This window comes from Marmota flaviventris, chromosome 3, assembly GCF_047511675.1.
Source record: "Marmota flaviventris isolate mMarFla1 chromosome 3, mMarFla1.hap1, whole genome shotgun sequence".
Classification (NCBI taxonomy): Eukaryota; Metazoa; Chordata; class Mammalia; order Rodentia; family Sciuridae; genus Marmota; species Marmota flaviventris.
This window is the reverse complement of record NC_092500.1, coordinates 66567483-66590313: the sequence shown is the minus strand read 5'-3', so window position 1 is coordinate 66590313 and position 22831 is coordinate 66567483. Positions and strand designations below refer to the sequence as shown.

The 22831-nt window shown below is 38.7% G+C and overlaps 1 protein-coding gene across 6 annotated transcripts in view; it reads right to left on the bottom strand.

Annotated features, from left to right (window-relative positions):
- The window catches only part of Cers5 (ceramide synthase 5), a 32246-nt gene extending 9681 nt beyond the window's left edge, over window positions 1-22565 (bottom strand). The window contains exons 1-4 of one of the 6 annotated variants that reach the window (XM_027949818.2): window positions 22307-22565; window positions 2629-2734; window positions 1852-1982; window positions 980-1037 (exon numbers count right to left, since the gene is read on the bottom strand). In XM_027949818.2, the coding sequence (XP_027805619.1) occupies window positions 980-1037; window positions 1852-1982; window positions 2629-2734; window positions 22307-22503 (492 nt within the window). In that variant the 5' untranslated portion in view covers window positions 22504-22565. Of the gene's footprint in view, window positions 1-979; window positions 1038-1847; window positions 1983-2628; window positions 2735-14778; window positions 14845-21969; window positions 22070-22094; window positions 22112-22137; window positions 22173-22306 lie in introns of those variants that run through there. The other 5 variants (XM_027949820.2, XM_027949819.2, XM_071609854.1 and 2 more) reach the window with 5 other exon arrangements.
- Between the last annotated feature and the right edge of the window lie 266 nt (window positions 22566-22831).

Below are 22831 nucleotides of genomic sequence, written 5' to 3'. Positions count from 1 at the left end.
GTTGTTTCATGTGTACTTGGAAATTACGTGTATTCTTCAGTTGCTGATGTAGTATTCCATAACTATCAATAAGGTGACTATATATTTTTCTATTACCTCCCTTTAGTTCTGCCATTTTTGCTTCATCTATTTTGAAGACTCAGATTATTTGAATATTGCAGTACAAGAAAAAAAAAAAAACATGTAACCAGGAGTCAAAAAGCCTGAAATTCGGGCTGGGGATGTGGCTCAAGCGGTAGCGCGCTCGCCTGGCGTGCGTGCAGCCCGGGTTCGATCCTCAGCACCACATACAAACAAAGATGTTGTGTCCACCGAAAACTAAAAAAATAAATAGTAAAAATTCTCTCTCTCTCTCTCTCTCACCTCTCTCTTTAAAAAAAAAGCCTGAAATTCCTCCTTGATAATTAATTAGAAAGCAGGAATAATGTCTATCTCATCTGCTTTTTTTTTTTTTTTTTTTTTTGGTATTGGGGATTGAACTCAGGGGCACTCAACCACTGAGTCACATCTCTAGGCCTATTTTGTATTTTATTTAGAGACAGGGTCTCACAGAGTTGCTTAGTACCTTGCCATTGCTGAGGCTGGCTTTGAGCTCACAATCCTCCTGCCTCAGCCTCCCAAGCTGCTGGGATTACTGGCGTGCGCCACCACACCCGGCTTTCTCATCAGCTTTAAAGAGTTATTTATTGCCCTCCTTGGAAGAAGAGGATTTTTGTCAGCAGCCTTGTGAATCATTAAATATTATTCTTATTTAATTATTTAATTATTACTATTATTATTAGCATTATTCTGGGGAGAAATATAAATCAGGTTAGGGAAAAGAAACCCCAGGCAGAAGACAATTTATTAGCATATAAACTGGGGCTTTGGGCATCACGGACAAAAACTAAAGGAAAAATAAAGATCTAAAGATATTTAGTTTTTATCTCTAGATCTAAGCATGATTAGAACCCAAAGACCAGAGAAAGTTCAGACTCACCGACCAGAGAAATCTAATTCCATAGCAGAATACACACAAATAAAAAGTGAATCTCCACCTGGGTGGGCAAAGAGTAGAGGTTAGACAAATGTCCACTCAAAACAAAGTCTTTGAGGCTACGGAAATCAAAATAACGTATCTGGGGATAAGACAATTACTGGTAAGAAATAGGATATGTTCCCAAAATAGGAACATGTACTTTTTACCTAGAAAGCCAAAGAGAGTCATCTTCTAGTCTTTTGTTTAAAATAGATTTTTCGGGGCTGGGGTTGTGGCTCAGCAGTAGAGCGCTTGCCTAGCACGTGCAAGGCCTTGGGTTCAATCCTCAGCACCACATATAAATAAATAAAACAAAAGTATTATAAAAAATAGATTTTTCACGACTGTAATCAACTTTTCTTCCTTATCTTTTTCCTTCGTAATAGTACCTGCTTTTTTTCATTGCATATCAGGGGCTAATACACTGTTTTCTTTAGAGAATAATTCGTAAAACACTAGTAAACTGAAGTATAGTATTTTGCAGAAAAGGAATACTTCTCATGAAAATGTCAATCTAGAGCAAACTTTGGTACCATTTCTATCAAGGTATACAGGGGTGTGCATATACCTACCTACATAAGTACACTTATAGGAATTAACTCCCACTCTATTTGGAAAAGGGGAACAAAAAAGAATCACACCTAACTTAATGACAAAAAGTCCAAGAAACTAGGGTGACCAGTTTTCCAATTCTCTTCTTTCCTATTTATAATAATAGGTTAGCCTTCCACATCCATCAACTGTTCTGATAATATAATTTTCCAAAAATGAAAACCTCAGTCATTTGTATCCCCACCCTCCTCCTCATTCCCTACCTCCCTCTGCATACCTACATGCTTTCACAGAATTTAGTGAGCGTTGGGGGTTTGTCCTGATTCCTCCGATGGCGAAACCAGCGTTGGATTTTTCGGACATCACAGTCCAGTTGCTTTGACAGGCCCTCCAGCCTTTTCTCATCAGGATACTGTAGATGTATTATCAGAATCAGAATACTCCTTTCTCCTCAAACCCCTCATTAAATCCCTTTGACTAGCTGAGTGGCACAGGGATGATAACCACAGTGGCTCAAGTGATGGTTGTCTTTCTAGGTTTCACCCCAAAATAATATTTAGTAAAACATTCTATCTTACACATCAAGGACCTTTACTGCTCACCCATACATGTCCTTGTTTTGTCTTCTAATTCAGGCTGAGTAAAAGAGGGCATTAAAAACCCAAACTAAAAAGTTGATTTAGAACTATTCCTAAGAGGGGTGGAGGTGACTGCTAGGCCTAAAATGCAAAGATGTGTAACCTGACTTTTTAAGGACCATGACTGAAAGGTATTTACCCAAAGGACTGAAAGTTCTCCTTATAGGCATATAAACTATCCAAAAGTGAAAAATCATCCCATCCTATTCTTATCCCCTCTTACATGTTTTCTTTTTGTTTTTTTTAGTTATAGATGGACACAATACCTTTATTTTATTTATTTATGTGGTGCTGAGGATTAAACCCAGGGCCTCACACATGCTAGGCAAGAGCTCTACCACTGAGCCACAACCCCAGCTCTCTTCCGTGTTTTCTAGATCAACGCTTCATGTGAATTTTCCTGTTTCTTGGCTCACTCACCTTGGTAATAGATATGAACACTTTTTCAAGGATGGCATTGGGTTGAGCCAGATGAGGATCACTGTCCTCAATGCCAACATGGAGTGCACAGGGTTTGGCAATAAACCTGTAATGGAAAAAAATCCAAAGACCGATTTTAAATATGGTTTGCTAAGCATGAAGGGAAAATGCTGATTAGTAGATAAGTGGGAGGAAAAAGGGGAAACACATAAGGCTGGGAGCCAGAATATTTTTATTTAGTCCTAGATTCTGCCATTGACTCACTTGAAAAGAGACCTATTTAAGAAATGCTGGAACATAGAGCTCTCTTTTTCATTTTTTCTCTGGCTTCTCTTATCACATCTCAAGCTTTAGAGTCAGACATATCTGGGCCAAATCACTACCACTTATTGCATATATAAATGTGGGAAAGTTATTTAATCTCTGCAAGCCTCAATTTTTTTCCCTATAATATCAACATCCTTGCTACTCGATACATGGTCCACAGATCAACAACCATTATCGGCATTTTCCTGGAAGCTTTTTAAAAATGCATACTGCTATCCCAGACTTGGCATTTTAACAAGACTCCCAAAAGATTCATATGCCTGTTAAAATGTGAGAAGCACTGGTCTATTTCACAAGAATCTTAAAAGTATTCAATGAGATAATGTATATGAGCAACTTGGCCCAAGGGAAGTGCTTAATAAATTGTAATTTTCCTTAGATCAAGTAGTGCTGGGGTGAAGCTCAGTGGTTAAAGCTTGTGCTTCATACATTGAGGCCTAACATGGGCTGGTGGAAGTTTTCTTGGTGTTGTTTTATTGTTGCTGTTATCATTTTATTTTTTGGTGCTGGGGACTGAATCCAGAGTCTCACATATACTAAGTATGTTATGCCCCAGCAAAGATCCTAGTTCTGTTGGAAAAATGAAGTGAGACCGAGTTGTTCCTAAATATAGATATCCTGGGTCTTGATCATCTTCCAGCCTAATCAAAAGATTACAGAAATACTTATAATGTTCAGGAGTCTGAAAAAAGAAATCAGGAAGCTAAGAAGGGTGAGAAAAAAATTACCCCTTAATATTTGATTCTAGTCCCAGATCTACCACTAATCAGTCATATAAATGGGGTTATGCCATTTAATCTATGATCTAAACCAGGTGCTGTAATCCCAACTACTTGGGAGGCTGTAGATAGGTCAAAAGTTCTAAGTCATCCTGGGTAACTTAGCAGGACCCCGTTTCTCAAAATTTTACAAAAAGGCTGGGGATGCACCTCAGAAATAGAAAGCCCCTGGGTTCAATCCCCAGTAACATAAAACTCAAAACAAAACAAAATACTTCTTGGGTCTGTTTCATCATCAGAAAGAAGGGTTAACAGATGATTTCTAAGATTTTTTTCTCTGCATCTAAGATTCTATGATGTTATCATTTGGTTACAATTAATTTCTAAATTTGAGATCTTTGAAAATTGAGGAACTATTTCTTGGTTCTTCAGGAAAGGTGTATAAACTCTCAGAAAAGTTCTATTTAAAAAAGAGGGAGAGAGAGAAAGAAAAGAAAAGCTCTATATAGTCACTTTGAGTATATATCAAAACCAGTTTTACATGGAGACTATAAAAGCAGAGATACTGATAACCCCAATTGAATAAATGAGTAAATGTGGATGCTATAGATAAAACAAAAGTTTTAGCCCTCTTAGCATTTTAGGGAATTCCATGATGAAAATATGACTGGGAGGGCTGGGATTGTGGCTCAGTGGTAAAGCACTTGCCTAATATATGTGAGGCACTGGGTTAGATTCTCAGCATCACATATAAATAAATGAATAAAATAAAGGTCCATTAATATCCAAAAAGAAATTTAAAAAGAAATATGACTGGGGTGTCCTTGACCTATTTTATTTTTTGAACTGCATTTGAAACCAGAATTTATTATCTTAAAGGGAGGGATTGAGGATAAGGAACTTTATTATCTGCCTTTTATCACCAAAGTTCCTAAGCCTTAGGGAAACATTTATTTAGAGTACAAAATTAGTCACATCTGTAACCAATTCTCTTTTTCACAGGTGGCAAAAAAATTTCAGAGGCCAAAGCTCGTAGTCCCTTATTTTATATTTGCTGATGTATACTATTTTGTGCACCAGTTATATTTTTTAATCCCCCACTTATGTTTAAACTCCTTGTACATGGCTGGGAATGTGGCTCAAGCGGTAGCGCATTCGCCTGGCATGCGTGCAGCCCGGGTTCGATCCTCAGCACCACAAACAAAGATGTTGTGTCTGCCGAAAACTAAAAAATAAATATTAAAAAATTCTCTCTCTCTCTCTAAAAAAAGCAAAACTCCTTGTACAGAGAATAGACTGCTTCTGTATTACCAAGGTTCTGTGCTCAGCAGTTGCTCAGTAACTATGAAGTGACAGGTCTAGAGAAACCCATCCATTCTTAATCAACTGGAGTTCAATTTGGATCCAGAATTAACCAGGATTCAGAAGAATAACTAAGGCAGTCTTTTTGTTGTTGTTGAGTTGGTTGATATATTAGAGATAAAAAGAACTGTATTATCTGTCTCTTCTCATTGACAAAACTGTAGGAAGATCCAAACACAGAAAACAGCCTTTCCAATTCCTTATCCCCAACCCAGGCCTCTTCCTCAATCCAGAGGCAATCAGGTGATTAAAGTTTAGGACCTAGAGTTAGACAGATATAACAGCTGAAAGATCTTGTGAAAAATTATTCCTATGCAATGAGGATAACATCTCAACAGTGTTATTTATTTTTGTAGCACCCGCAATGGAACCTTGGGACATACTACCACTGAGCTACGTCCCCAGCCCTTTTATTTTTTGAGATAGGGCCTTGCTGGTTACCCAGATTGGGTAACTTGAATTTGTGATCCTCCTACTTCAACCTTCCAAGTAATTGGGTTTACAGGCATGCACCATTGCACCATGCCCTCACAGCTTCATTAAAAAAATGAAATGACAATAATGCATGTCTAGTCCAGTACTTAGATTCTTAGCTACCTATTCCTGAGGTTGTACCTCTGGGGTACATGCCTAGCATGCTCAAGGACTTGGGTTCAATCCTCAGCACCGAGGGGAAAAAGTAACTTTTACTATTATTTTCAGTGAAAATGGATCTCAGTCTGGGTACTCACTGATACTTTCAGCAGAAGGTGACAAGAAACCGTCTTAGATATAATAGGTACAGGTGTGTGTCCTCCTTACATGAATGAAGCCTCAATTTTTTTTTTAATCATTATTTCTATCTGGACCTTGGAGTAAACTTTAATGTTCTAGAGTTGTGTCATTAGCTCACATCCTGCCCTCATTAGTTCACAGAGTTCAGTGAAAAATATAAAGCTGCTGGCATATGGTTTCAGCTGAATAGACCCTTAAAACATTTATTTGACAAATACTTATTGAGCACCTACTTTGTGCCACACATGAAGTTTTATGATCTTTTCAAAAGGCACATGACTAGAAAACAATTTTTTAAATTTCTGATTAAAAAATGCATAGATTTAGTTACTCATTTAATGAATTACCTTAATGAAGAAAGTAAAATTTGAAATCACTTCTTCCTTCTCTTTTTCCCTGAAATCAGAACTTCTACAAAAAAGTCATTCTATATCATATAAAAGGCTGGCATTTGGGGGCGCTGGGGTTGTGGCTCGGTGGTAGAGCACTTGCCTAGCACATGTGAGGCACTGGGTTTGATCTTCAGCACCAAACAAATAAATTAATTTTTTTAAAAAAGGCTGGCATTTGGTATAACCTATAAATAGGTATCTAGGCTACTTCTGGAATTTCACCTAATGCCAAATTCCTGACAAAGAGACTGGCATTAATTGTTCTTACTAAACCAGCATTTCTCAAAGTATGATCTGAAGATCCCTGAGGGATCTTGACCTTTACTGCAAGGTCAAAACTATTAAAACTATTTTCATAATAATTCTAAAATTTTATTTTTTTCTTACTCTCAAATGAGTGCTGTGGAATTTCCCATAGATTACATGACATCTCTTAACAGACTGAATGCAAAAGCTGACATGAGACTATAGCTGCCAGATATTAAAAATTTACAAAAATGTAAAATAATGTTACTCTTATTATTTTGGAAAAGCTAGTCTTTCATAAAATGTTATATTACCATGTAATTAGTTCATTATTATGTTTAAGTGAAATAAATATATATTAAATTTTTCAATTTTAATTTATAAAGCATTATACAATTAGATATTATCCACATAAACAAAAACTCTAATTTTTTAAGGTTGTAAGATCATAGTTTAAAAACTATACGCCACATCTGCCATGCGTGAGGCACTCGGTTTGTTCCCTGGCACCATGTACAAAATAAACAAATAAAATAAAGGTATTGTATCCATCATAACTAAAACAAATATTAAAAAAAAGAAAACTATACACCAGATGAAATTTGAGAAATCCAAAATATCTTGTGATTTTTTTTTTTTTTTTTTGTCTTCTTCAAGTCAATCTACTGCCCAAGTTTTAAAATAATTTGTCAGAGAAATCTTCCCTTTGCTGGTAGGTATGAGTAAGTAGGCATTTAGTGGCCTCTGAAACTTATTGCTTTCCACATGCTATTTCAGAACATGAGTTTAATGGTTCAACATGAAGGTAATATACTTGTCCTGCTTTGTAGAGATTGTTTCATTCTAATGTTTCCCTGCTCCCTTAATACAGGGCAGTAGCTGACCTACTGGGTTAGTTAAAACGAAATTAGTTAAAACGAAATCACCTAATGCTTTTTTTTCCCCATATCAAATATAAGAGCGATTTTATCAATTCTACCCTTGTTTTTGGTACCAGAGATTGAATCCAGGGGTGCTAACTACTGAGCTATATCCCCAGCCCCCCCCCCCCCGCCCTGTTTTTAGAGAGAGAGAGAGAGAGAATTTCAATATTTATTTATTTTTTTAGTTTTCAGTGGACACAACATCTTTCTTTGTATGTGGTGCTGAGGATAGAACCCGGGGCTGCACCCATGCCAGGCGAGAGCGCTACCGCTTGAGCCACATCCCCAGCCCTCCCCAGCCCTTTTTATTTTTATTTTTGAGACAGCATTCCTCTAAATTGCTTAGGGCCTCCCTAAATTCCTGCGCTGGCTTTGAATTTGCAATCCTCCTGCCTCAGCCTGCTGGGATTATAGACGTGCACCATTATATCTAGCTATCAATTCTATATTTGTGACTTGTTGTGAAATCACCGATGGACGTGAATTATATACAAATTTTAAAGTTCAGATCAACCAAGAGCTGTGCTGCATTTCTATAATCCCAGTAATTTAGGAGTCCGATGCAGGAGGATTGCAGGTTTGAGGCCGGTCTCAGCAACTTAGTGAGGTCCAAAGCAATTTAGTAAGATCCTGTTTCAAAATAAACAAATAAACAAGGCTAAGGGTGTAGCTCAATGGTGAAGTACCTGAATTCAATCCCTTATACAAAAATTTTTCAAATTTCTTAATTGGTATATCATCAAATTTCTTAATTAGTGTATCATGACAAATAACACCAATGGATTATATTTATGCTGAAATATTGATCTTGGCTCTCAGCGGGGTGCATGGGGCCTGGGGTAGCTTGGGAAACTAAATTAACTATACTGCCTCAACAAAGGAGACTAAGACAAAACATTTGGGAGTAATAGATAAGTTCTCTGTATGCTGAACCTGAAGTATCTATGGGAGATTGAAGTGGAACTAAGAGGCAAATAAATTTGAAAAACATTGGTGTGTGTATATTCACATATATGTATATCTATTCATACATACATATACATATATGTACATATATGTGTATATACTCACACCAATGTTCTCCCTCGCCCCGCTCCATGAAAATATATATCATACATATATATTTTCATGGAGCAGGGAGAGGGAGAATATATTTAAATAGAAATGAATGAGGATATAGTGGTAGTTACATTTGTGAGTGTGGATATGATTGCAAAAAAAGAAATATAAACTTAAGAACTGAGGTGATAACCCTGGTAAACACCAGTATAAAAAGTGAATTTGGGCTGGGGTTGTAGCTCAGTGGTTGAGCACTTGCCTCGCATGTGTGAGGGGCTGGGTTTGATCCTCAGCACCACATTAAAAAAAACACTCTCTCTCTCTCTCTCTCTAAAAAAAAAAAAAGATCTTTTTTAAAAAAGTGAATTTAGGGTACAACCAAAGAAATGAAAAATTGTGCTCTATATGTGTACTATGAACTGAAATGCATTCTGCTGTCATGTATAACAAATTAGAATAAATAAATAAATAAATTTTTTTTTAAAGTGAATTTAGGGAAGAGAAGGCCAGAGGTTGAAGTTGTATCAAAAAGGGCAGAGATCATTTAAGGCAAAGATTTCAGTATCCAGTAGATTTGGTAATTTGGAGATACGTAGAAAAAGCCAAAATTTGGGATAAGAAGGGAAGAAACTGCCTTCAACTTCCTGCAACAGAACCACTAGATCTAAAGCTAATCACATCAAAAATGAAATCTCTCTGGGCCTTGAAGCTATTCTCTCCCACCTACCCCCTTTTTTTTGGTGGTGCTGGGGGTTGAACCCAGGACCTTGTGCATGTGAGGCAAGCACTTTACTAACTGAGCTATATCACCAGCCCTCTTCCATCCCATTTAAAAAAAAAAAAACATATATATATATATATATATATATATATATATATATATATATATATATATATAGTTGTAGATGGACAGCATGCCTTTTAGTTTTTTTATGTGGTGCTAAGGATTGAATCCAGTGCCTCACACATGCTAGGCAAGAGCTCTGCCACTGATCTACAGTCCCAGCCTCGCCCCATATTTTTTAATTGATGCTTTATAATTGTATTCAACAGTGAGATTCATTGTTATATATTAGTACATACACATGGTATAACAATATAGTTTGGCCAATATAATTTTCCCTTTCGCTTCCTTCCTCCATCCCTCTCTACTCTATTGATCTATTTTTAATTTTCATGAGATTCCCCACCATACTTTTCATTTTTCCTCTTCAGCTTTCACAGGAGAGAAATACTGTATTCTTCTTCTTCTTTTTTGCACTGAGGATTGAACCCAGGTATGCTTAACCACGGAGTTACATCCCCAGTCCTTTTTGAGACAAGGTCTCACTAAGTTGCTGAAGCTGTCCTTGAACTTGAGTTCCTCCTTCCTCAGCCTTCTAAGTAGCTAGGATTATAGGAATGCACCACTGCACCCAGCTCCTCCTCTTCTTGATCAGAAATTTCATTTTCTTTCTTTCTTTTTTTTCTATTATCTTCTCATCAGATTTTAAACACATTCAAGTTTTTCCCAGAGCCTAGCACCCTCTGGCTTTCTCACTGCATAACTAAAGTTCCTGAAAAAGTTGTTCTTTCCTCATGATTTCTCTTCCAACTCCCACTCATTCCTCAACTCTCTGACCTCCCTACTTATGTCCCTACACTTAACTGAAGCGGCTCTTGCCAAATTCATCAATGATCTACTTACTGTGAAACCAAATGAATGTCTTATATCTTGACTTCTTAGCAACATTTTACATTACTGACCATGCCCTCCCTCTTGAAAGGCTTTTTTCTTTTGGTTTCCTTACTGCTGTTCTTTCCCTAGTTTTCTCTACCTCTTAGGCAGAACTACACTGTCTGGTACATATACACTGTTAATTAAATCACCTAAGACATGTTACTTTCTCTGAACTTCACTTTTCTGTAAAATGAGAATAACGATAGTAAAAACCTACCTCATTTAATTATTATAATTCAACGTTTAGAACTTAAAGAACAGTACAGTACCTAGGACAAAGCAAACACTTATTAAATGCTAAGTACTAGTATTATCAAATACTATATGGTTGTCTTACTTCTATCTCCATTTGGGTTTATTTTTCCTCTGCCTTTTCCTAAAGTATGATGATTCCTTAGCATTCTTTTCAGGTACTCTACACACTCACCCTTGGCAATCTCATTCAATTAAATCAGAGGGCCTCAAAGCATAGTTTGCAGATCTCAGAGGTTCCCTGAACATACAAAACTTTATAATAATATGAAGACATTATTTGTCTTTTTAACTGTGATGACATTTGCAATGATGATGCAAAGTAAGGATAGATAAAACTTACAGCACCTTAGCTCACATCAAGGCAGTGGCACCAAACTGCACTAGTAGTTACTGTACTGCTATGTCCTTTCAATTTAAAAAATGCCTGGGGCTGGATGTGTAACTCAGTGGTAAAGCATACGCTTAGCATGCATGAGGCTCTGGGTTTAGTACCTACACACACACACACACACAACACACACACACACAACACACACACACACACAAAGCCTTTTTGCATAAAATGTCCTTGATGAAGCAATACAAAATTTTAACTATATGATATCTTGACCCTTGAGTATATTTTTTAAAAATATTCTGTGATAAAATGGAATGATACTCAAAGTACTTCTGTATACCAAAATTTGTGGTTGTCTCAAGGAAATGTATTTGTTCCCAGCAGCTCAGGAGGCTGAGGCAAGACAGCAAGTTTGAGGCCACCCTCAGGAGCTTAGCAAGGCTCTAAACAATTTAGCAAGACCCTGTCTCAGAATAAAATATTAAAAGGGCTAGGGATGTATTTCAGTGGTAAAGTGCCCCTGGGGGTCAGTTCCCAGAAAATATAAAAAGAAAGGCACTTGTATGACTGATTTGCTGAGTTGTGAGCTATGACTGAGTTGTGAGCTGAACGAAATCCTTTTTATACACCACTATTTTTACCTGAAAAAATGACTGACAGAAAAACTAATGTCATTAGCGTATGTTTTCTGGAAAAGGAATATGAGTCTGTCACTTCAAGAAAAACATTGTTACCAATGATAAAATTCAAGCTCTCAAGTGAAAATTAGAATTTTAGAAAACTTACTATCTGCCTCTGAAGTGACAACTTCCTAAAACTTCAAAACTTTACTGATGAGATTGGTTATAAAATTAATTTGATCTTTCAATATTGTATAATGAAATGTTTTAACATGTAGGAGATTTGTATAGCTCTGTGAATCAGTAATCATTATTTTCTTTCTCTTTTTTGGGTACCGGAGATTGAACTTGGGGGTACTCAACCACTGAACCACATTCCCAGCCCTATTTTGAATTTTATTTACAGACAGGGTCTCACTGAGTTGCTTAGCACCTCACTTTTGCTGGGCTGGCTTTGAACAAGATCTTGATCCTCCTGCCTCAGCTCCAGAGCTGCTGGGATTACAGGCATGTGCCACCGCACCCAACTGAACCAGTATTTTCAAAATGACCCATCATGTCCGTTCAAACATAATATAGGATCCCATGTGCAGGAACCAAATAGGATCTAGGATGCAAGAACCTAGTGACTTACTGGGCTCCCCACTTCCCCTTGCCCCACATTTCCCCCTTCCTGTGTCCCCCAGGGGCCTCAGGCTCATCAGTGCCCCATAGCCTCCAAGTGCATCCAGTTCTTCCAGACCTCCCAGTGCTTACACTGCCCCTAGTACTCCCAGGTCCTCCAAGGCAGAAGCAAGATGCCTATATAAGGAATAGTGATGCCAACTGCAAAAAGTTCCAAAGGACCAAGTATTTGACCTACTAGGATGGGATGGCCCTATCTGAAAGGCTCAAATGGAAGAAGTGCCAAGTTCAGGTCTGGTTCAAGAACCTCTAGGCCAAATCATCTTGACAGCAACTTCAGCAAAGGGGCCGGAGCAGCTCCCACAGAACCCCTGGCCAGATTCTTGCCTCTGCTATCCCTGACCTGATGTTCCTGGTGGCCCCATGTTTCTGCAGCCTCCCTATACCCAAGCCCTTGGGTATCTTCTCAGCAGCAAACCCCACCTTCTCCAGCCATGTCAGACATTGGTGGGCCCTGAATGCAGCATCCAGGAGGACCCCCCAGCAACCACAGCGGCAGACTGGTCTCAGGGCCCTTACATTTTGGACCTTTTGCCCAACACTGCATTATTCCCATACTTCAGAAGCTCCTCTCATCCTCAGAGTCCTTAGAGGAGCCCTTGGTCTCTGCCATGACATATACAAACCCAGAGGGTGGCGGCACTGAAGACAAGGACAAATGAGGTTCAGGACATTAATGAATATGCATGGGTTCTATGGCTGCCGGTCCTGCAGATCCTGTGGAGCCTTTGAGGAGGCCAACGGGTCCTTGTGTTGGCTACCTTTGACCTGCTGAACACATGGTCTCCCCAGCCTGCAGAACAGAGGTGGGCACTTGCTGTTCTCACTGAGCAGAACCTGCGACAAATGTCCCCACCTTGACATTTGGGTTACATGGGAGCATGTCTGTGGGTTTCCAGTCTAGGAATGGAACTGCAGTTCCCAGGTTCTGCCCATGAGCTCTGTAGGGCCTGTGTGCTGCACCCTTGCTAATCTGTGTCTTTGCTATAATCAGTATCATGGGGTTTATGTAACATTTGCTCTTTTGTAGGCTTTGCCCTAGATTGGGTTCTAATATTAATTTTTCTAATGTTTTACAGGTTAAACATTCTCACACAGACATTTGGAATTCTTGTTTAGTCTTTAAAAAATAAATTTTGAACAGACTTTATTTAATATAACATTCTTTTGGCAATTAATATAACTATATCCTATTTTGTGCCTTGTCCTTTTACTGAATAAATTTTTGGAGGATTAAAAAAAAAAACAAAAAACCACTGGGCTGAGATTGTGGCTCAGTGGTAGAACACTTGCCTAGCATGTGGGAGGCACTGGGTTTGATCTCAGCACCGTGTATTAATAAATAAAATAAAGGTCCACTGACAACTAAATATTAAAAAAAGAAAAACACTCATAATATAGACCAAAAGATTTTAACATAAGAGCACAAATAGCTCATTGGTATGATTTCAGATCCCACACTGCAACCAATCTTTAAGAAAAACTACTGCCAAGCTTCTTATCACTCATTTGTAATTCCTACTACTTGGAAGCTGAGGCAGGAAGATTGCATTTGGGGTCCAACTTGGGCAACTTAGAATTCCTGTCTCAAAATAAAAGGACTGGGGATGTAGCTCAGCGGTAAAGCAACATGCCTAGCACGCATGAAGTTCTGGGTTTAATCCTCTGTACCACAAAAAAACAAATATTCCCAGAACAACAACAACAACAACAAAACCCTACTATTTAAGCTTTGGTGTAGTATCAAAGTAAAACATCAAATTATCTGAAATGGCAATTAAAATTCTTTTCCCCTTTCAACAATATATCAACAATATATCTGGGTAAACTCAGCTTTTATTCATCTACTTCAATAAAAAAAAACATTCTAAAAAGGATAGAATACAGAAGCCAGTGAAGAGAATCCACTGTCTTCTATTAAATCAGACATTAAAAAGATTTACAGTGTTGTTCGCAGTAAATATTTTTCCTTTTGAAAACTATCTTCCTGGAGCTGGGGTTGTGGCTCAGCAGTAGCATGCTCACCTAGCATGTGTGGGGCCCTGGGTTCAATTCTCAGCACCACATAAAAATAAATAAACAAAATAAAGGTGTTGTGTCTAACTACAACTTAAAAAAAAAAAAAAAAACTATCTTTCTTTCTATCTTTTTATGGTACTAGGAATTGAGCCCAGGTGTGTACTCTACCACTAAGCCACATTCCCATCTCTAGCCCTTTTAATTTTTTATTTTGAGGCTGGCCTCAAACTTGTGATCCTGCCTTGGTCTCCCCAGTAGCTGGGATTATATGCATGTGCCACTATATCCAGCTTAAGGGAATCTTAATAAATTACAAAAATTAACAGGGACTGGGAGTGTAGCTCAGTGGTATAGCACTTGCCTCACATGTGCATGAGGCCCTGTGTTTAATCCCTAACACTGTAAAAAAATTAAAAAATAAAAAAAAAATCTGGGCTGGGGGTGTAGCTCAGTGGTAGAGTACTTGTCTAGCATGTATGAGGCCCTGGGTTCAATCCCCAGCACCACATAAAACTAAATAAACAAAATAAAGTTATTAAAAAAATAATAAAAAATCAAACCTGAAACAATTGAGATTATCTAGATAGAAGCAAAAGGATCTATAGTAATAGATGTGTTTTTCTCAAGGAATGTTTATATATTAAATCCAATCATTCTAATATACAAGAAGACTTCTATTGAAAAGAACATTAGTCTGGTGCAGTGGCACACACCTGTAATCCCAGCTACTCCGGAGGCTGAGGCAGAAGGATATCAAGTTTGAGGCCAGCCCGGGCAACTTTTATGAGACCCTGTCTCAAAATAAAAGAAAAAAATGGGTTGTGGATGTAGCTCAGCAGTACAGTGCTCACTTAGCACACACAAAACCCTAGATTCAATCCCCAGTACCATACACACACAAAGATAAGTGCCAAAATAATAGGAAAAATACATTCTTTCCTTTCATTAAACATATTTACCATTTCTTAAGTAGCTGATTATACAACTTAATGCATTTACTTAAAATTGAAACTACATTCACACACACACTTGCACATACACGAGCCAAATAAATAGATTAAACAGGTAACAAAAGCTATTTCTGAAGACATTTTATTATCCTTTATAGTCCAAGAAATAACTGTTTTTCAGTGAGACACTAAACCTATACTTAACAACCATTTAAAAGAATTGAATCCACTTTCTCCAAACTCCCATATCATCTTGTACCTAACTTATTACACTATATTTTAACCATGGATTTTCTGGCTCTCTTCTAGAGGGTATAAACCATGACTATTCACCTTTTTATACTGAAGCCACAGTTTGAAGGAGAAGGTCACTGATTTGGGAGAATCAGTAGAAATTCAAGTTAACTAATTTCAGTCTATGATCAGAGATTTCCCTAAAAAGAATTAAACATAACTGCAACAATCTGACATTGTTTGAGACCCCCCCTGGGCCTATGATTGACACTTCTAATACAGACACTATCCAAAAGTTAAAGTCTACAAGGAATATCTTCTTTAAGAAATCCTGGGCTGGGGATGTGGCTCAAGTGGTAGCGCACTCGCCTGGCATGCGTGTGGCCCAGGTTCGACCCTCAGCACCACATACAAAGATGTTGTGTCCGCCGAAAACTAAAAAATAAATATTAAAAAACTTAAAAAAAAAAAAAAGAAAAAAGAAATCCTGTATTTGGGGCTGGGATTGTGGCTCAGCAGTAGAGCGCTCGCCTAGCATGGGCGGGACCCGGGTTTAATCCTCAGCACCACATAAAAAAATAAAGGCATTGTGTTGTGTCCCTCTACACCTAAAAAAATAAATATTAAAAAAAAAAAAGAAATCCTGTATTTTATTTATAAAAGATACAATAGTGATTATTCTCATTGACTTCTCAGGGCTATGCAGTTTCCTATGTATATTTAAGTACTTGAAAAACTTGTATGTTTATAGAGCATTAATTACTGAGAAGAGAGCTGGGGATGTGGCTCAATTATACAGCACTTGCCTAGTATGTGCAAGGTCCCTAGTTCAATCCCCAGCACTGCCAATAAATAAATAAATAGATAGATAAATAAATAAATCCATTAAATACTGAGAAGATATACAGGGAAAAGCAAAATACACAGCAAAGGTTGGTTAGAAGTCACTGTCAAGGGCTGGGGATATAGCTCAGCTGGTAGAGTGTTTGCCTCGAATGTACAAGGCCCTGGGTTCAATGCCCCCCGACCCCGGTCAATCAAATATTATTCAAAACAGAATAGCTGGTTATTTACAAGAATCAATAAATAATTTACATTTTAAAATCTCATTTTTACTACAATCTCAGAAGTCATATTGTTTAAAGCAATATCCAACACCTTTTGGTCCTAAAAACTGAATCAAATATGTATTTTCATTAAAAGTTTCTTCTCATCAATTTTTTGTGGAATCATTATAATCCGTACTGTCCAACAGAAATATGTGAAGCACCTAAATAATTTTTTTAAAAATTTGCAGTACTAGGGATTGAACCTAGGACCTCTCACACACTAGGCATGCACTCTACTACTGAGCTACCCCCAGCTCTTTAGGTAGGATTATAGGCATATGCCACCATGCCCAGCAATGGAAAATTTTCTAGTAGTCACATTTTATAAAAGTAAAAAAGAAACAAGTAAAATTAATTTTGATTATATTTCATTTAACCTGATATATCCAAAATATCATGTCAATAAGTAAACACTGTAAAAATTTTAAAAATATATAAAAATTAAAAATTTCAATTCTGACTTGTCACATTTGGATTCTCCAGGAGCCACACATAGCTAGTGGTTACTGTGCTAGACAGTATAATTCAAGGTACTTCAGAGAGAATTATTCTTTCTATCTAGGAAAATCTGCTTCAGTTTTTTTGTTGTTTTATTTTTAAAGTTAGAAATGGTTAGCGTTAAATCCTTTTACAGTAATAATTATATTTCCTAAAAATAAAATAGAAACAGATTACAGTACAAAGAGGTTACAACCTGGTAGATTCTTTAGAAGTTGGCTTTGAAAATATGTCTGGAGAGGAAGTCAAAATAGTATATCTCCCCCTTTTTACTCTTTAAGGAAAGTATAAATTTCACTACTGTCTTTCCTTTATTAATCTTTACTTATCTAGAAGACCCCAATTTTCTGAATCAGGAAGTGGCTACGGCAAAAATATCTGACATATTTCTTTTCAGTAACAAATATATTGTCTCTAGGGATAACTCAGGAACCTGATCTCAGGCTTGATAGTACTGAGTTGTCTACAGAGCATCAACACCCACTGTGCAGAAATGGCTGGGGAAAATTTTTTTCCCAGACAGGAGAGACACAGAAGGCCTCTGACCTTCTGGAACTTATTAAGAGGTGCGCTCTTAGATAAAGGCAGGCCATGTGGCCATCTTTTCCAATTTTGCTCTGCTGGATTTGCAAATCTCATTTAATTCTGTGATTTACAATTCATTAAAGCCCAACAGAATACCTTTAGGAATGCAGTGGAATGGGCTGTGTCTGTGCCACTTACAATCTAGTCAGCAGCTATGACCATTCTTCCTAAATCCTTTTTTCTGTCTGAAGGACCTACTAATACTGGGTCACAATGTTTGGCAAGATACAAATCTGGGAGGAAGGCAGCAGTCCTATCAGGAAGAGGAAATAAGTTCTTCCTTCACTTAGTAGAAATGGGGAGAAAAGAGAGAGGTGGAGAGGCAGTATGCAGCAGAGGAAGCAAGGCTTAAGAGGAAGATGAAATGAGCGGTTAAGAAACATGCATAAGGGTTGGGATTGTGGCTTAGTGATAGAGCACCGCCTAGCATGTGTGAGGCAAGGGGTTCGATCCTCAATACCATATATAAATAAATAAAATGAAGTCCATTGACAACTAAAAAAAATATTAAAAAGAAAGAAAGATGCATAAGCTGGGTGATGTGGCATAAACCTACAATCCTTGAAACTCAAGAGGCTCAGGCAGGAGGATTTCAAGTTCGATACGAAATTCTGCAACGTAGTGAGGTCCTAAACAACTTAGGGAGACCCTGTCTCAAAATAAAAAATAAAAAGGGCTGGGGATGTGGCTCAGGAGTTGAGCACCCCTGGGCTAAATCGCTAGTACATGCTCCCCCTCACACACAAAAAAAAACATGCATAAGAAAATGAGTCACTACTCTTGTTGTCAGTTATATGACAGCCAAAAAGTAAGCCTGTACAGTCCCCTAGTGACAGAAAATGGTATTGAGAAGATTATTTAGACACCTCAGTGAGATGCCTTGAAGTGAGGAAAGAAGAGAGAACTGGAATAAGCAGCAGTGTCCCAGGTGTAGTGGGCATGCCTGTAATTCCCGCAGCTTGGGAGGCTGAGGCAGGAGGATCACAAATTCAAAGCCAAATGAACAAACAAAAATAAGCAGCAGTAAGATTATATATCTACTAAATAATTTACAAAATAACTTTCTTCCAGCAACATAAAGTTCCTATTTCAATAATGTATTCAAAAATACATGAGCCTATATAGATCTGATGGTATCAATATTATTAATCTCCTACTTGATCCCAAGGACCAAGTGCTCAAGTAAGTGGATATTAAGTTTCAAACAGTTTATGATTTAGTTTAAGGCAGGCATGGTGATGAAGACCTGTAATCCCAGATACTCAGGAGACTGAGGCAGAAGGATCTCAGATTCAGGGTCAGCCTAGTCAATTTAGGGAGATCCTCTTTTGAAATAAAGTAAAAAGGGATGAAGATGTAGCTCAGTGATACAATGCATGTCTAGTATGAACAAGACCCTAAGAGTTTGATCCCCAGTACTTAAAAAAAAAAAAAAAATTAAGTCAAACTCAACAGATCTACCTTGGATCACTCTTTCTCTAAGATTTCAATTAGCAACATAATATTAAAGGAAGCAAAAAGTGGAAGAGTTTGTTTCTTTTGTGGTAGGAAACAAGGGTAACATAAGTATGTGTATGAGGAGGAAAAGGAAAGATAAGAGATGTAGAAAAGTGCACAATATGCAAATACATACGGTGAAATTTAACAACAGAGACAAATTCTAATCTCACCTCTCTCAATGAAACCAACCATCTAAATTATAGATTACTTCTCTGATGAGCGGAACCTTTCAATAATTTAGTAAGTACATACATCTGAGACATTGTGTATGATACAGACTACCAAAGTACAACCAGTCAACAGAGGTCCACAAAAGAAAATCTTTTTTGGTAAGTAATAATTGCTGCTATACTTCTTTATTTTTGTTTTGGTTCCAGTGCTGAGGATGGGACATACGGCCTCACATAAGTTAGACAAGCACTCTACCACTGAGCTATACCCTAGTCCCACCAAGACAAATAGCTAGACAGAGTTTGTTTGTGGTCAGAAGGCTGCAGTTCTCTAGGAAATATGGAAACAAAAAATAAATGCTCAGTGTGGTTTATGAGATGAGAAAGTAAAACTAATCATAAATTCTATATTCTTTGAGAAAGTCCTAAAACGATACAAATTTCAAGGAGAATAGTTTAAGACTCAATAGGAACAGTAGGTTAAATCTTAGCACCTGCAAGAGGGCTAAAGGAATCAGAAAAGATAGCAAATTATAAAGTGTAAAGAACACTGACCTGGGGAAAATGACCTGAATCCTGGTTCTAGCTCCTCCTCCAGGTGAGTTTGCAATCTCTGAAAACTTGAATGCTATCTTTCCTTCACTTTATTTTTGCAACATTGGGGATTGAACCTAGGGCCTCACACATGCTAGGCAAATGCTCTACCACTGAGCTAATACCTCAGCCCTTTTAAAGTTTTGAGACAGATGTCCCTAAATAAATTGCCAGTTTGGCCTTAAATTTACAATCACTCTGCATAGGCCTTGCAATTATTTGTGATTATTGGCATGTGTCACCTGATAGCTGTAAGATATTTCTAAGATTTAGTTTACAGTCTGTACACTGTAACAGTTTACAACTATTATATGAAATTATTTACTTCTAGAAACTAGGTAGGGATTTGAGAAATAAGAAAATGTAGAAAAAAACTAATTTTTCTAATATTTTGGGTAAGTTTTTAAAATTACATTCAAAAGAGTGGTTTCTATTACCTATATAGAACACCAGTACAAAAAAGAGGAATTAGTAACTCATCAGTCAATTATAATTATTAACTAAGGTAGCGGATTTTAAAAGGTACTAAAATAGCTAGACTGTTTCTAGGGTTAAATCTTCCTAAGCACAAAGATGAAACAAACAAAGTGTCTGTCCTTATTAGCCAAGAAATATACTAGAATGCTTTTAGCTCTGTATTCCTATCTACCATTACTCCCTTGACACTGGAGCACCATAGAAACATTCAGATAGAATTTCCACAGAAAAAAGATCCTTTCCAGCAGCTCTGTCAGGGGATATATGTCCTTAGCCATCTGCGGGAACCCTTTGGAATCTGAAGAGATACACAAATTTATATAAAATGAGGTGTTTATAAGCAACAAACTATATTACTAATAACAAAGGGGAATTACCACATTTATGTGAAAAGCAAATAATCTTTTCTGATGACAATGAACTTTACTTTCCTGTCTTGAATTCTTTATTTTCCTTTATAGTCACTGCATTTCCTTTCTAGTTTTTTTTTTTTGTTTGTTTGCTTGTTTGTTTTTTTAGCACCTCTATACAGATATTGAGGAAAAGAATACCTGGATCTAGTTTACTCCTAACAGAGACAAATGTGCCTCCACGCCATGAATACTAATACAATGTCTATATTCTTAAAAAACTGCAACATAAGTTTCTGAGGGACCTACAAAAAGCACTTAGATCTTTGGGTTTCATTTGCTTCAGCTAAAAAGCATCTATATTTTGCAATTGAACGTCTGGTAGAGCATTTTGATAATAAAAGATAAACAATATATATAAATAGATGAATGACTAGCTTCATATAAGTAAATTTTCAAAAAAGATTTTTTGTGTCAGAAATAGGCAAATTAAGGGCTGGGGCTGGGGCTCAGTGGTAGAACGCTCGCCTTGCAAGTGTGAGGCACTGAGTTTGAGCCTCAGCACCACATAAAAAATAATAAAATAAAGCTATTATGTTCATCTGCAACTAAAAAAAAATCTTTAAAAAAAGAAAGAGGCAAATTAAAGAACTAATAAAAAGCAGATATTAATCTTTCAAAGAATAACAGATTGTTGGGTCTGAAACATATTCCCATTCTAGAAAGGGCACTCCTGCATTACAGTCATTTCTGCTGTGGATAAAGGTAAAACGGACAGAAGACGTCAAAGTGTCACTTTCATTACTTGATACCTATGTAGAAAGTCGTCTCCTTTCCTGGAGTCTGAACAGGTTTGATCAAAATTACACACAGCTATAAATCCACATTATAAAATCACCACATCAAATCCTCAGTGAATATCTTCATTTTACCCAACAGATACAATCTACCACTCAAAGAAAGGTGAAATCACTTTTACCAAGAGCACATGATTGGACGAACTATGTTGTGATTTTTCTAACCTCACTTAGAAGTTGGCTCAACACAGAAGTCTTCTAATAAACCCTATGGCTCCCATCCCTTCAAGACGACTGACCACTCCTTCCATCTGAGGCCTCCAAGGCCCGTACTGCAGCTCGCTTGACACCTTCCCGTACTTCGGAAGCCTGGGGCTTCACCACACCCTATCCCAACTAGATTTCTTCTATCATACCAACAAACAAAACGTCCATGAGCTGACAAATCAGGGGCCTAACTAATCTCGTTTTCCTCAACTCAGAAGCTAAAGTGTCCTCACAAATTTTGAGTCTCATGAACCCACTCCTTTTACTTGGAACGTCTGGTGCTTGCGGTGACCCTCGGCTTCCACTTCCCCAACTAGCTCGGGCTCTCCTAGCCATTTCCAGTTATCCGTGTCAGGGTCTCTGCCGGACTCACACTCAACCTGTTTCCTGTAGGAGCGGTGGAGGTCAGCAGAAGGCCCACAAGATCTCCCAAGAAAACACTGGGACCTAAACTTGCAGGGGCCCAGCGTTTCCCTCGCCCCTCACTCTTTCACTTGCCCACGCCTCAAATTCCCGGTCTCAACTCAGGCTCCAGGACCACCTCAACCAAGCTCCGAGCATCTCCGCCGCGGCCCCGGCTCCTCCAGCTTCCGGGCTTTCTCTTCAGTTCTGCTTCCGGCCCTTGGTCTTTGGCCCCGCGGCTTCCCGGGCCTGCGCGCCCCCGGACCACCCTCGGGCCGCCCCCGGCCCTCCACGCCTCGGGCTCTCACCGCTCGAAGAGCAGCCTCACGGAGAAGAGGCCCGCCGCTAGCGGGAACACCGAGAGGATGTGTCGGGCGCGCGGGTAGCCGTAGCCGTCTCCCGGACCCTCCAGATCGGCCCAGCTCACGTTCTGAGGCAACCAAAAGCGCTCACTCCACAGCCAGCCCCACAGCAGGCCCAGGGCTCCCGCCGCCGCAGACGCCATCTTACGCCCGCCCCGCGGCCACCGCCGCCACAGCCTTAGCTACCGCCACTGCCAACGGAACCCGCGGAGAGGCGGTCCTGGGGCGGGGCCCAGCCGGCGGCCACCCCCTTCCGGCCCCTTCTTGTCCCCTGCCCCGCCCAGCCTAACTCCTCCGCAGAGCAGGGCCTTTTCTCCGCCCATCTCGCCTCCCCGCCCACCTACCTCTCCACTGCGGGCTGGGGCACTCTCCAAGGGTCCTTGCCCGCCGGCCCTGGCCACTCCCACAATGGCCACGCCCATTCGCGCCCATGCAGCCCCGGCTCCACCCACCACAGGCCCCTTAACTCTG